The 16,144-nt window shown below is 39.1% G+C and overlaps 1 protein-coding gene across 2 annotated transcripts in view; it reads right to left on the bottom strand.

The window, feature by feature from the left end:
• AFF2 (ALF transcription elongation factor 2) overlaps positions 1–16,144 on the bottom strand; it is a 345,930-nt gene that overhangs the window by 240,389 nt on the left and 89,397 nt on the right. For both annotated transcript variants that reach the window (XM_086756076.1, XM_086756075.1), the window contains exon 3: positions 10,073–10,963. In XM_086756076.1, the coding sequence (XP_086612202.1) occupies positions 10,073–10,963 (891 nt within the window). The remainder of the gene's footprint in view (positions 1–10,072; positions 10,964–16,144) is intronic.

Below are 16,144 nucleotides of genomic sequence, written 5' to 3' on the forward strand. Positions count from 1 at the left end.
TTCATGTCAATGTGGAACTGCATGTGTTGGCAGGAAAGGAAGACGTTACAATCTCTCTTTCTTCCCAGTGCAAAACGCATTGCAAAGTTCTGCTTCACAAGGAAGTCACTTAAGAAAGCTACTCCTGGATGTAAAGAGGTTCAAAATTAAGGATCTTCAAGTGTGCCCAGTATGTGCTAGCAGAAATTATATATTTTTGAGATGTTTTTAGTTTCTGATTACATGGAAGTTAGGGTTTCTGGGCATCAAAGAGGAGTAAACCCCTCAGACACGGGTTACGGACCAGGACATGAAGCCTTCACTCAGAGTGAACTCTAAGTAATAAAATCCAAATCCTGACTCCTCCAAGTGACCTGAGGATCCTTACAGTTTTCTAAGTTTACAATGGGTATGTGTCAGCATTTTAACATATTTAAGAAAGAATTATCTCAATGTTTATATTTAAAATACTGGCAAATGTAAATGGGTGCTGGGATATTTACAAACAGCAGAAGGAATTGCCAGCTCGTCATGCGGATTTAAGTGTCACAGCTTGCGGCTCAGTGAAATACAACCCAACGAGTTTACACATCTGGGGGATATAACAATAGGAAATTACTCTGAGGACGTGTGCAAGGGAAAGCAGCATGTATTAACTGAAATACGTCTAGACTGGCAGTATTAATTGGCACTATTAATGGGGATTGAGGCTTACACCTATGATCACTGACTCCTCTCAGAGACCTTTGCAAATCCAAGCAAAAATAGGCTCATTAGCTTGAAAAGTATCTGAATCTGTATTTACCTGGCCTCTTCCTCCCTCTGCTCCCCAAACCCTTCTTTGTACTCTGTGTTATTTTACAAATGGCTACTTGAACAGCAACCACACAAAAAATTAAAATCAACACCTACCTTCTTCTTAAGTTCCCCACACTGGATCAAAAATCATCCTCACTAACATGATTGTGGGAGATCCACCCCAGAATGCAACTTCAGGAAGCCTCTTGGAGGTGGTTTCTACATATTCTTTTGTCACGGAAAAGGTCATTCCCCTCCCTAGGAAGAGCAATGGGTCCTTCCTACTCTGTGGGCCAGCCACGGCCTCAGTCCTCAGTTAGGCAGTTTGATATCTATAATGCTGTCACAGATCTCTCTACTTCTCTTCTGTATACTAATTAAAGAGTATGAATATACTCAATTGTTCAGTCTCATTTACATACTTAACTAAATTTATGCTATTCTGCTGCTCTCAAGACTCAGCATGAGGGAATGGGAAGCAAACTTTGCAGCGACCCAGCAGGAACAGAAAGGCCAAGTGAATTCTTCTACTCGCAACAGGAGACCTGGTGTTGCTACTTGCTACATCATCATGATTTTCAAAGGAGAAATTTTAAAACTTCCTTTGGCCTGAGATGAAACTCTCAGCATTTTAAACTGTTTTTCTCTCGCTTTATTATATGAAGGAATGATTTAATGTTTCTTTTAAAATGAGAAATGGTATCACTCTGCCACAACGAAAGCCTGTTTTAGGTTGTTTTATTACACAATTTTAAAATGCACGTTGCCACGGCATTTCATAGGAGTGTATTTACATTTACCTTTCTAAAACACACAGTACATTATGCTGCAATTAAAAGCCCACAAACTCAATCTGATATTTCTTCACTAATTTATTCCCAAGCCAATATGTATTTTAATGTTCCAAACCGTTGCTAATTAACACATGGAAATATTTTAACATGGATTTTGATTAATTCCATTTAACAGTCTAACCAGTGCTAAAACATATGTGGTGTGTCATTTCTTTCTTTTGAGGAAGGCATTGGCATTAAATCTTTCAATCTTCCCGAGCACCAAATGCTAATTTCAGGAAGATTAAATAACAGACTGCAGCTACAGTTTCCTTTCTTTACTTCCCAGAAGGTGAAATGAACATATTTATGTGGGAGGAATTTCTTTACTGCAGAAGCCAAAATACAGAAATTAGATTCCCCCCCCCCCCCCCCAACACTGCTAATACACCAGCGACCGCCTGCCAACTAAATAACTTTAACCTATATCTGCAGTTCATGGAGTGTTGCCAAGCTGTATGTTCAACTTTCTTTCACTCTGTTTTTTTTATTAAAGTATTCCCATATGATGTTTTCACCTGCAGCTCCTAAATGCTTTTCCATACTTGAGTCGGAGACAACCAGCTCACAGTGGGGCAGCTCTAGCCATAAAGCCGGAAACGCTCATGTAAGACCCTCCTCCGATTTTCACACTTTGAAGGTATGTTAGAAATATGATTCATATGGTATTGCTCTAATGGCTTGAAATCTGAATATAATTCTGCGTGTCAACAAACTAAGCACACAAAATACCCAGAGGTATGCATGTGAGTGAGCATGTTACACATGTAAAAATGCAAGAACACAGAGCAGGAGGAGGCTGCCTTCTGGACCATGGATTAATTGCTTGCATATCACATACAGCTTTTCACAAGATGGAGTTTGATGAACTTAAGAACAGTTAAGCACTTCTGCTCTTGCGATTCCCACCAGAAAGCCAACCGCACCCGAGTACTGCAGCTCCTCCTTCCCCCTGGTCAGTCCAGTCTCCCTGTCCTCACCTCTACTGTCCACTCTCTGCTTCATGGCCAGCATGTTCCTACTGAAAGTTGAAGCAATAGTTCAGCGTTGGTTCAGATCACACCTCCATCTCCTTCATGTCCACCACACTTCTGTTGCATAAGTAACCTTTCCTTCTTATTCTTTCCTAGGCCTTATTTTACTTGTCGCAATATTCTTTGTAAATCTTCACTCAGCTTGACAACACATGGCACTGTCCCTCCTCCTCTAGCTTTCCCTATATTTCAGTCTCAGCTGCTAACACAGCACAAACCGTGGTTTGTGTTTGATTTCCTATTACCTCTACAATATCTAATCACACTTTCCGCACTGTTCAGCTGCCCAGATTCCTGGCACTTGCAAGAAAGCATTCCAGTTGATTTTTACTGATCTACACCTACCAGATAACGCAAAGTCCAATTTTCTACTTGACTACCATTTTCATCAGAATTAGAACTTCCTTCTCCAAGTCTACATTTACGCCCACTTATTTTCTTGTATGTTCTCTATGTCTTTTTTTATACATTTAACAGGTGTGTGTTGGATGTAATGTTTTCATCTTACTCACTAAATGAGTGGCCCTGGGAGAAAGTCAATTATAGCTACTAGGAAGAGTCCCCGCTCTTGTTCAAGAAGCAGAGGCTGTCCTGAGAAGCCCCAGGTCCAGTGCCAGCGATGATTCACCACGGCTGTCATTGCCCATGCAAAAATGTGTGCATACTCTCGTGCCTATACTTTAAAAACCATGTGACTTCTGTGTTCTCAGACTATTTAAAACCTTAATTCCTGTGCTCTCTACAAAGAAAAGAACAGAAGAATTTATGGAAAAAATATCAGAAAGTTATGACAGGAAATAGCAGTGAATATGTAGGTAGGTTCTTTCAAACTAGCTGTATGTAACTTTAAAGGCTTGCATCAGATAAAATAATATTTAACATAGCTGGTGGTAAAGTTTACAAATGGCCATTCCTTTTAGCACAGAATGCTGATACCCTAACACCTGCCAATCCTGTTCTCAGCAAGAAGCACGCATGCTGTTCACTTGAGGGCTGCGCACAGCCCAGAGTCAAAACATACATCACAAAAAAAAATTCAAATAGCTGAAAATGGCAGTTTCTCCGGTTTTCTTACATGAGCATTCTTTGTTTTACAGTTCACAGAGAATATATTTATTAAAGCAGGTCATGTTCCAGAAAAGTATTAACAAGGAGTGCAAAGGCTCCAACTTGGTTACACCTGCTGGCCTGGTCCTAGAAGAACGCCCCTGTTAGCTGACAACCAAGCAGACTATCCAGATCCAAGAGCACAGAATCATAGAACAGTTTGGGTTGGAAGGGACCTTTAAAGCCCACCCAGTCCAACCCCCCTGCAAGGAGCAGGGACATCTCCAACCAGATCAGGTTGCTCAGAGCCCCGTTCAACCTGGCCTTGAATGTTCCCAGGGATGGGGCATCCACCACCTCTCTGGGCAACCTGTGCCAGTGTTTCACCACCCTCACTGTAAAAAATTGTAAAAAACATGCTTCCTTATGCATTTGCATGCCAGATGGATGGAAACAGGATGCTGAAAAATTAACTCTACCAACTCCTGATCATGATTCAAAAAGTACACTACCAGTCAATATGAAGATATCACAACACATAACACTGTTTTTATACGGCTTGTGATATTTTCCTTAAATTAAGAGGAGGAAGCAGAAAAGATGCAGTTTTAGTTATGGAAAAGCAGCCATAATAATGCTTTTCACTCAGATATCTGAACAATACTCCTCTAAGGGTGAAAAGTAAATATTATAACCCCCTTTCCTAGTCAGATGCACCAAACCACTGAGGACCACTCATCAAAACGAGAAACAGGATTGATAAAGATTTCTGCCTTCCATTTGATTAAAAAACCTCTACAAATTAAACTGTAATGAGTTTGAGAAGTACCAAAGTGCCTGTCCCACAGTCACACACCAAATCTATTGGCAGAGTTATGAATACACCCTACAGTCCCCCTGTAGCCGTTAAATGATGCCTCCACATCTTTGCCCAAGCAAAACAAATTCTACTGCTGCTCTCCCCAAAGCCTCTGAGGTCATTTTACTTTGTGACATTTCATATCATACCATTTGAATAACAGTATTTCTTACACTTAACTTGACCAATAACAAGCTGCTTATAAGCAGTTATTTTGGTACTGGGAATTTCAAGAAGGATAAAAAATAAAAAATCACTTTTCAAGACACCATGAGACTGACTCTTCACAAATAGAGGTACTCAAATTTCACTGAGATTTATTCTTCCTCCCAGCAAGAAAAGATTCAGAGTAGCTTAAAAAACAAAACAAAACACTAACAAATGCACAATGGGAAAGAAGCTATCCAACCCTTCCTTCTCCAGACCAAATATACATGGTCAGTTCTTTTAACCACACCTATTCAACTGACTTCAATTTAAGCGCCCTGTTTTGGAGTCTGATGTCAAATGTAAAGTTCCCATTGGTCACAGTGGTTCAAAATCAGGCCCTAAATATGCTTACTTATGCTTGATTTAAAATAAGCAAGCTGTCCTCTTGCTATCCCTGTAAAATAGCTTTGCTAGCGACTGTCCAAGCAATCGGACAGTAGCCTTAGAAAGGCCACAATAAGAGGTCTTCATTCGAGTGGTGTCATATGGTCTTCATTTAGAAGTATCACAAGAACATTACTTCTCACAGTATTTACAAATTAAAAACATATGGCTGTAACCTGTAATACTGCAAGAAATACTGCTCTTTGGGTTTGCTTTTGGCCTCAGACTTTTGAAATATGAACCAAGCAAAGGGATTTCAGCTTAATGCATGATTCAGTTCATTCTTCTTCAGAGCTCAAAGTCTGGGGGACAGCTAAAGCTTGCATTTGAAAAAACTGATTTGCCCACAATGATGGTAATGCACTTTAGCTGGCAACTAGTATAGCATGTATGTTAAAAGGGTGTGGGGGTGGTTAAAGACATCTACTTTCCATTTAATTTAAAAAAAAAAAAAAGATAACTAAATTGGCTTTGGTTCCTATAAAGAGTTTTATAAGTCTTATATAAGCCTCCTGCATTTACTATTTAGGTTCAATCAATATGGTTATCTACCTGTCAATTTTTCTTGCTCTCTAATGCAGAAAGAGAGCAGCCTTTTTTATAGCTAGCTCAGAGAGTACTACGCTAATCAATACATGCGGCGATAACAGGATGATTTGAAACACGAAACAGAAGCTTATCACTTTGCGGTATACTGAGCCCGTCAAAATATTTTTGTAGAAGTAAAGTGAAAATAGTTGTTCTCCATTTTTTATTACTTAAGTGGGTGGTGACATAGACGATGTAGGCATTTTGAATTTGTAGTCTTGTATTTTTGGGAAGATTTGCTATACGCGCATTTGCTACTCTGTACGAACACGAAGCCAATTTTGCAGTGAGATTTAAAAACCCTGCCTTGAGAATCAAACATTATATCAATTGCCCTTGATTTCCCGTCCCTAAACATTTATTGGAAATCCATGCATTGTTCTGGAGAACTGTGCGTAAGATTTTCCAGGAACGCATCTTCTGATCTTCCCACAGACCTTAAAACCCTTCGCTTTACTCAGTGCTCTCAGCAAGGTGTGTTCGAGCCTCATCTAAAAAGTACAGGCTTGCTTTCAGCTACCTCCTGCTCAGTTAGTCAATTCGAAATAATTTGTAAGCATCTGATTCCTAGAGGTTTAAATATACATACATGTGTCAAGAGCCTCGATTTTAATGCAGCAGAGCGAAGATCAGCAGTTATTGTGGTCTCTAACCAACACTTTTGGGAAGAAATGCATAGGATTTAACTACACAGTTCTCTTTGAGTGGTAAGTAACAATCATCTGCCATCATACCACTTAAGTAGGTGGAATTGTACACAATATAGAAGCTCTTTGCGATGTCCCAGGCTTGCCACAATTTCCCAAATGTTAAATGCAAGCTCAGAATTAATATATATACATATGTAAGTATGTATGTAAACATAGACTAAAGAGATGAGAGTTCACGTTTACAGCTTGATGCTTTCTGTCATTTTTTTCTATCAGTTTTAACTCCAGAGCCATTGTTACCAATTGTATGTCATGATATCTGGTGCGTTTCTGCTTGCCTCCGTGAAGTCACACGACGGCCTTATGTCCTCCCAGTTCTGAAACCTCTGCTTCACAATTTCTGAAGAGGTCGGCAAGCCTGGGTGCTGGGTTTTGCTCAAGGCCACCAAACCTTAAAATTTTTTACATTCACCCTTAGAAAACAATACTGATAAGTAAAACAAAGAGGAAAGGTGAAAGAAATCAAAAGGATCACAAAATCATAAAGAAATTCTTGCAGTCCACAGAGGCTCTGCTGTTCCTATTTCTCTACCAGAAAAAGCCACACATGGCGCAGACAGATCTCAGCTATCTCTGTGTGGGTGAGTCAAAGTCTGGAAATCACACAACAGCATCCACTCAGGGGCAAGGATTGCTCTATGCGTGCGTAAGTGCTGCTAGCTCTACGTCCTGACTCAGCCTGGTAAGTCTGTCTGCACTTACCATGAATCTCTACAAGCTGAGAAATCACAAAACCACAATCCATTGTGTGGTGGAGATGTGCCAGCAGCAAGGCATTAACAAAGTTGTCCACTCCAGAGGAGCTGCACGATGGATGGGCAGCTCTGAGGGCAGAATTGGGCCCAGCAAATGAGCAAAGATTCTTAGAGCAACACCTCAAGTGACACAAATTATGTTATAAAATTGATCACTTCCTTACACATGGCAGAATGCTTCCAGGGCACTCAACATCCTATTCCATTAAGCCATGATAAATGAGACCATATTTCCACATCAGTCTGAACTCATCTTTTAAATCTGCTTGTTCAAATATTTGGTTACTTATTCCCCTCCTTCTCCTTAAGATAGGAAAAACTGTCTTTTTCTTTTCCAACTTTGTACATCTTAATAGATGCCATTATTCAAGACGAATTTCTTTACAGAATTCCTCATCTCAAAAGCATGCAAAATTTTGAGAGAAATCACTGAAAAACGTTTAGTGTGCAATCTCTGCATACACTCAGCAACTTGAAAAGATGGACTCAAAGCTACAGGAGAGCCACAGAACAAAAGGATGGAGAAATGCCCCAAAAAAGTCTCTCTGCCACGGCTAGTTTGAAGATCACCACCACCACATGGAACGGTGTCCGGATGGAACCCTGTGGAGCAGAAGCAAAATTGTTTCAAGCAGATCTCTCCAGCTCGAGGTGGCTAGGGAAGGTTCATAAATTGAGAAGCACCACCGAAGGATCATAAGCCTCCACATCAATTGTGTAAAGATTACAGCAGAGCCACTCGCCGCAGTCATTCTGAAAAGGTTATGGGTTTCACAGGTGTGCACTGTCAGTTCTGATTAAGCTTAAACTAAACCAGTTATCTATAACGTTGGATTGGAAGGAGTTTTATTGCGGAACGCAGGGTAAATCAAATTCAGGATACACATCTGTGGAAAAACACAAAGGGCCAAAGTTCACAGTCCTGACACAGGTGAAAAAAAAATATTCCAACCCTCCAAACTCAGGAGGAGATTTGCCTGTAAAAGATCCATCAGTCTGGCTACTGTCACACGTCCTGGATCGGAAAGGAGAGTCATTTGTCACCTTAACACAGCTTTGGGTTTTCTTTCCCTCTTCAAATTATCGTCCGCTCTTACAACGCAGACTGTTTCAAGATTATTATCTGCATTCATTTCTAAAGTGCCTAGAGTTTACCATTTATCTGATCGTAAATGAAATTAATTATACACCTATACTTTTCACTGCACAGGATATAAACTACAGCAGCTACAGCAACAAATTCACAACGTAATTTCTCATCTGTGTGACTAGGAATCGTTCCAAAAACAACAGTTCACATCAGAGGTTCCTAGAGCTACGCAAAAAGACTGGGGGTGAAATCCTGCGCCCAAAAAACATTGCTAACAGCTCAGTTGATTTCAACAGTGCCAGGATTCACTCAAAAATTAAAGAAAGAAAAAAAAAAGCATTCTTAATAGTTCATACAAGTTGCAAAAAGTACAGTTTATTTCCAAAAATACTTTGTATTAATGCTGCACTTTCAAGTGCCTCTATTGACTCATACTGTTAATAGATGGCAAAAGTGAAAAAATGTATTTGCTTTTGCAACATCATTATTTCCTTTGCATGCAATTATTTACTTGCCAAACAATGCTAGCGACAAATCACAACAGACTATGAAGCCATCTACATCAGCAGATTTTTAACCTAAGGTAAAAATAAACAGAAACATCTGTAAAGTAATCTTGTACAAAGCTACGTTTATTAACAAATACATTTTCTAATAAAACACCATCTGCAAGCAACCCTCAGCTTCCACTTGATATAAATAGGCCTTTTACTGTTTTCAGATGCAGTTCCCAGAAAATTATTCCAAGCTCTACTGCAAAACACATCAGTCTTTGTTGCTGCCTGGAATGTTAATAAATAGCATCAAGTTTTTAAATAGTCAAACAAATTATTGGCTTGAAACAATTATTCCAATAGAAAAAGCTGACCTTTTGCAATAAAGTGGTTTAAGAATGCATCGCTCCTCGTTCCTAGTACAAAAATATTACCAAGCAGGGAAATATTTGGGGGAAAACAGAAAGCTATGAAAAAGCCATATTGCAATTCTGCTCATACACTATAAACCTGCCTTGCAAAAGTTACTGCTTTAGAGAAACTCAGAATAAAAGTATAAGTATATAGAGTATAAATAGTTCAATTGGTATCCTTATTATACATCTGTGTTTGGAACGGACACGAATATGAACCAACTAAAATGTTCCTCCCAGGACTACTGTACTGACCAGCAATATAAAACTCACCAGCTTAAACTGCTGGTAGCAGAGATTGGGACTGAATCCCAATATTAAAAGCTCTTCAAAATGCATAAAAGCTTCAATGGGACACATTTTCATGAGCATTACTCAGAACTTAAGCCACATTAATTCCATTAAAAGCAATGGGAATTCAGCAAACTCTGCAAATAAACTCCTTACTGGTAGAACTATTCAGTACCACTGAAATTTGAACACTGCCATTTAAAATAGCAATCTTTCTACCAAACTAGCTCCTAACTGAAAATGCAAGAAGAGCGAAAAACTGCAGATGAATTGAAATATTAGAGTTCTCTGTCTAGAAGTTTAGCTGTCACAAATGTATTACATCCAACAGAGATCTAGCCTTTTAATATTAACTGGAAACCAGCAATGTTAACATTACGAACTGTGCTTTTAAAACTTCATTAAATATTGCTACTGAGACTATCACAACAAACTTTGCCAAAAGTAGTCATGCACATTCTAGAAAAAAAAAAAAAGGAATGTTTTAGACCATAATTCCAGGAAATGGAACTGCATATTTCCAGAGGAAAATATTCAGTGCATGAAACACTCAAGTGGTACGAGAGAGGATATTTTAAACTACTTACTTCAGTAACAGGAGGAATGTTGAGCTTTGGTACTTTGTTCTTCGAACTAGGTGTGTTCACTTTTCCTTCCAGCAGTGTTCCAAAGGACTGATTTCCATATCCACTCTCAATTTCTATTGGAGGTTTCAGTTCAGGTGAGTCATTGGGTACCTGGTCCTGACCGTCCATAGGCCTGACATACGCCGTAGGCTTTTGCTGGACCATACTGTTTTTACAGTGAAGTCCTGGTGGGAAATTCTGGCTCGAAAGACCATTGTTCGCAGATAACAAAGATGTGGAAGGAAGTGGAGATCCAGGCCCATGACCTACAAATTCAAGCTCTGTGGGTGACTTCGAATGACTGTTTTCCTTGTAAGTATGTTCTCCAGCTGCTGACTTTGAATGAGTGTGCCTCCTCGAATGCGAAGATGCTGCCGTAGAATTTGCTTCCTCAGTTCCGCCACTCTTATGCTGCTCACTCTGACAATTATAGAGGTCTTCGTACCTGCCCTGTGGCTGGTCGTGAGAAGAGCTATGTTTTGTCCGACTCTGCTGACTACTGGATTGGCTTGGCTGGGCCCCACTGGAGTTGTGACCACCACGTGACCAATCTGTCCTTGACTTCCTGCTGCTCTGGTGATTGTGTAGCAAAGTAGAATTAGATGACAACGAAGAAGGCGGAGGCATCGATGTCGATGAGTGGCCACTGATCTGATGAGATGGGATCATCCTGTTTCTTGGTTCTGGGAAAAAGTTCTGTTCATTTTTGTCAATGGGTGTCTGTGGAACAGAATTCTTTGGGATTCCTACAAGGTGACTCTGGTTGGAATGGTTGGTTAACAGATCTTTCATCTCATCATAATTTCCCAATGTGTTCTGGACACGGTTTGCAAGGGCATCTCCTTTATTTGTCTAAAATATATAAAATAAATAAATAAAGGAAAAGAGTGAGTAAATTCCTGATTAGGAAGTTACTGCTCAGAATAGCTGTCTTAGAAGATGGGAAGTGTTAGCTGTTTAATGGTGTCACGCTGACATTTAATTTAATTTCAATTACATTTTGCATATGTTATGTAAGAAAAACCTATCAATAACCGTGTTCAAAGAACCTCTTGAAATGGGCTTGCATGAGTAACACTTGTACACTGCTCCCCATTTTCTTAAATATGCTCTCAAAGTAGTGTTTAAATTGCATCCGTTATGGATGTTAGGAGCAACATAGACTAGCTTTATGTCAGAGACGGTGAGCTTCTACATTTCATATCACGCAAAACAGGAATGTGCAATTACTGGTTACTGAGCATTTGAATTGCAATCACACAGTTTATTTAAGTATGTTATTGCTCTATCAGCCCCTTGACCCATAGTCCTGCCGTAAAGAGAAGCTGGGTAGTCTGTAATAAACACAGAGACCCAAACTCTTCACTCCGGTGTAACTCCAATTACTTTTCTATAGAGCATTTAGTTTGACCTGAGGTATCTCTCATTTGAACCCAGAAAAGAAAAAGCTTCTACCCATTCAAATGCTACGGTAGTTTCAAATGAAAGATAACTCAAAAATATTTTCTAACAGAACATAAATAGACATGATTGCCAAATTAAGTACCAGGATTCTTCCATTGTCTGTGGGCTGGTTGTATTTGTGAATCATGCTTTCCTTGAATTCCAGTAACTATTAAATAAATACTGACTCATCTGTGTTTCACTCCTGTTACACTTTTTCTTTTGAAATACAAAGTGGGTTGTTTTGGTTCTTTTTCCTTTTCCCTTTCAGTTTTAAAGAACTGTTCAAATAAGCTGGAAGCTATAATTAATACACAGCTAACTTCCTCTCTCTTCCTGTTCTACCTCACCCCGCAGAGACCCAAAGTACCAGCCTTCTCACTGACCTTTATGTCCACTGAAATGGCCAGCAGAGAACTAAAACATCTTATTCCCCATGCTTATTATTTTATAAGACTCAGAGGATAAAAACAAAGCAAAACTGTAGTTCCTCTTCAAGCAGATGGTTAAACTCTATAGTCTGGAATTAAACGACGAAGTTGCAGTGTAGGTAAGATGCTTCAGCATACAGTCAATTACACTTTTAATTATGTCTGAAGTTTTTTCACTCAATACAGCAAGTAGTGCCACAGTCCAAAGACACCACAAAGATGGGGAAAAGCAGCACTATGAGCTTGTGCTTGGTTAGAGAGCATCGCACTTCATCCCTCGACAAGGGACCCTACCATGCCACTGATGCCATTTTCCTCAAGTATTAAGCAGAAGTTTGAGTGATGAAAAAAATACATGCATGGATTTCTTCTGAAATATCTGCTTATATTACCCACTGCTGAACTAGTCAGGAGATGAGAAGAATATTGCAGAAATATTTTTTTTTCCTTAGTACTGCACATGCCATAAAAAATGTTGAAAAAGAAGATAATAAATGCAAATTTCCTTTTCTTCATTCTCAGGGATTGTAACATATATTACCACTGCACTGAGGCAGTGATTTAAAAATTAACTGTTCAATGTTGTTCTCATCTATACACATTTTGCCAGTGCTCCTAACTGACACAGTTAATAACTCCAGTTGTGGAGAACCACGAATCATTTTTATTCACTAACCAAGTCCCTAGGTTGGTCATTTTAGTGGCAAAAATTATATTCCAGCTAAGCCAAGAATAAGCTCTTTGTATATGAGCAGTCTCCTTCAACTGAGTTGCACAATGAGCTGTTTGGGCAGCAGCCAAAACCAGGCTCTCTCTGTTCAACCCCCAAATTTAAAACAAGGAGATTCCATTGTGCTTAAGGGCCCAGCAGGAATTATGATGCGAAGTCTAAACACTTACATACTTGTCCTGTTTCCTCCTTCCCCAAACACTTTAACTCCTAATGGGACAGCATACGGGAAACAACCGACTATCGGAAAAAGCCTGACTGCCAACCTTCACCTCTGGTTCAGCTGCAATTCCAGGGTGCATTTAGCTTATTTTCCATCAGGCAAAAGTTCTTCGTTGTTTTATTTTTTTAATTAAAAAAAAAAGAAAGAAAAAAGAAAAAGAAAAAAAAAAGAGTACTGACAACATATCACTGTAACACTTCAACATCAAAGCACATTAAATGGCTCTTGTCTACATCCTCACAGAGGGAATCAATATTTTAATTTGAATGCAGAGCTTTTCAATCATTTCTGTATTGGAGGTATCTGATTTTCTCAACTTATTTTCTTTTACTTGTCACATAACAGTAAATATAATTTTGCTTGCAATTAAATCTGTTTTATGAAGAACATTCACATTCTGGGGACAAAAGACACTGTATAAATTTTAAGTATTATTATTTGTAGTCAGTTACTGTGAGTATTAATAAAAAATATATTACCTGAAAAACACGGAGATTAAATTAATTTAAACATCCTTAGCATATTTTAAGTGCAGTAAAGCTCATACACAATAGTTATTGAAATCAATGGAAGGATTATTACTCTCTTCAATGGCCTTTGGACCAGATTGCAAAGCAAAAAACACATAGTAATTGTGAGTGGTAATTTGGCTTATGCTTAAATAAAACCAGAGCACACACAACCAAGACCAGACTTGTGCATCACAACCTGAATGAGCTCAGGTGTGCAGTGCAGTGTACTACCTGCATTTAAGACACAAAGCACATTAATGTTTTTATTTTATTTTCTTCACAAATTCAGGGCTCTCGTGAGAAGAAGAGTATTCTTGACAAGCCTGGATACCAGCAAGACAAACACAAAAGCCAGTCATAATTTCTGGTTGCTCTTTGTTGCTTCCACATTGGGGACAATTTCTACCTTCATATTCTGGATAATTGGCTGATTTCTTAAAGGAAACCTCTGTACATCTTATTTTCTGAACGGCATGTTGAATCACAATTTTGCCACTATCAAGGAAATGCAGCATTTTCTCAGCGTTCCAAGGAAGAAATTATATGTTTGGTGTGACTCATGGCTAGTAGCCTTCCCCCTTATTCTAGGCTCTTGTTAATTTAGGAAATGTACACCATCCTATATTTGCTTCTATTGCTTTCAGAAAAGATCCGTAATGGAATCCTATTGGAAGACTAATTTGCTAGCTAGCTATTGCATTATAGTTTTAATAAATAAATAAATAAATGAATAATACACTCAAACATATAGGCCCAATTTACAAGGGCTTTGTGAAAATCTGTATGAAACTTGAGGTTTCATAATTCATTCACTTTCTCATGCCTCATAGTTAAACTAACTTCCATGGATTAGAAGTTAAGATCTCTTTTATAGTAAGCTTGAATAGCACGGAGGGCTTTTACCTGAAAAAGAGAAATGATTTAACATTCACCAAAGGCTCCCCGGTGGAAATGCTGCCCATTGGGTTCTCTTTCTCAAGCTGAACTCTTCTGAGGCAATTCCTTTGAAAAGTAACAAAAATACTCCTACTGTTTTCTCTAAAATACTCATCTCTGAAACTCTTCACTGATTCAAAACATCAAAAGGTATCAACAATTCAGTAGTAATATTGCAGCTTCTCTCAGGAAAACTGACATCACTTTCTCAAATGCTTGTTATCACAACACTGCAGGCTCTGCTCCGCAAAATCCAGCAATAGCAGGCTGCACCAGAGCTCGAAGGCAAGACCTGCAACCCACTTGCAGCAAAAAGCAACACAGCCCTCGCTGCTCGACCTTCCCAAAACAATGCTGGGTGTCAGCACATTGTCAAAGGTGTTGTCTCCCCACGTGAGACAGTGGAGCTTCAAAAGAACACTTTTATCTTTTAATAAGCAACTATAAATCTATTTTATCCACCTACAGAAATAAATTTATTTTCTTGTATGTGTACACATACATATACTACAAAGAATCAATGTAGAAACACGCGCTTGTCCAAAAGGATAATGATCGCTTACCTTTTATTTGACAAAAGGATAGAAAGAAAGATGCTCTAGCAGCTAGAGCAACGAGATGATAGATGGAGACAGATAGTCCACACATCTCGTGATACACAACGGCAGTAAGCTCCATGAAAAAATCTGGGCTCTTTTCTTTGACCAAGTTTTAATATCCTCAGCTTTAAAGCAATCTTAAAAGAGTTGCCAGTTGTTCAGTCTTTAAAATATCAGCACAGCAGTGGCGGTATTCCCTACCCCAACAGTCCCTTCTCTGGCTTACTGCTGAAGCAAGTGAGGAAGGAATGCTAAACAAGTAAGGACACTGAGTCTGGGAATAAAAGAAACTAAAAGAGATGTTTTCTGTTTCCTGAGACCTGATACTCCCAACTTTCCCTTTGTCACTGTAGTGTCCACCTTACCTCGCACCCCCAGATCTTTCAGAAACACACCAGCCACCCCTGATGCTCACTAGTAGTGCCAGCCCAGCTGAGGATGGGAACCTTGTGTCCATCACAGGCCACAAGAGTTGACTTTGCTGGGCAGTGTTTCATCTGACTCTGCTCCCTCTGAGAGCAATCAGAAGAGACAAGATGGGTGCAGCTTGTTGTGTGCCCCAGGCCTTGAGTCTTACCCACATAGAAACATCTGTTCATCTCAAAATGGAAGAGTAATTCAAACTGAACACGCAGCACATTTGTTCTCAAGCTCATGGTCTCTTTATTTTATTTCAGAATAAACACGAACAAAACCCTGAATTCAGTTTTGCACTTGCTTAAGGATACAAGTCACTACATATCCACTAAGAGTTAGATACAGCTTTCATTAGCTCCTAGGAAATTGTACCATGGCTGGTTCTTCGCAATGCAGAACTCACCAAGGAAACACCAGTCTATCACTTTGTCCTTTTATTTTTCCCCATAGTGTAAAATGCAGGCAAGACCTAGCCTTCCTGTTCAGTCTTGGTTCTCTTTGCTTTACAAATTTAAGACAGATGTGATTATTTTTCCATGCAACTTCCTCTTAATTTATATCTTTCACAATTTACAATTACAGTGTTTTGTTAGGACAGTAATACATTATGTTTTTCTCAGTCCCACAGATCTGGCAAACTTCTCTGCCAAGCAGGTGAAAAGCAACTAAAAAAAAAAAAATTGCTCAAGAAAATCACCAGGATAATTTTTTGCTTTTTAGTTACCCAGTTTTTGACAAAACA

This window comes from Chlamydotis macqueenii, chromosome 11, assembly GCF_036417535.1.
Source record: "Chlamydotis macqueenii isolate bChlMac1 chromosome 11, bChlMac1.mat, whole genome shotgun sequence".
Classification (NCBI taxonomy): Eukaryota; Metazoa; Chordata; class Aves; order Otidiformes; family Otididae; genus Chlamydotis; species Chlamydotis macqueenii.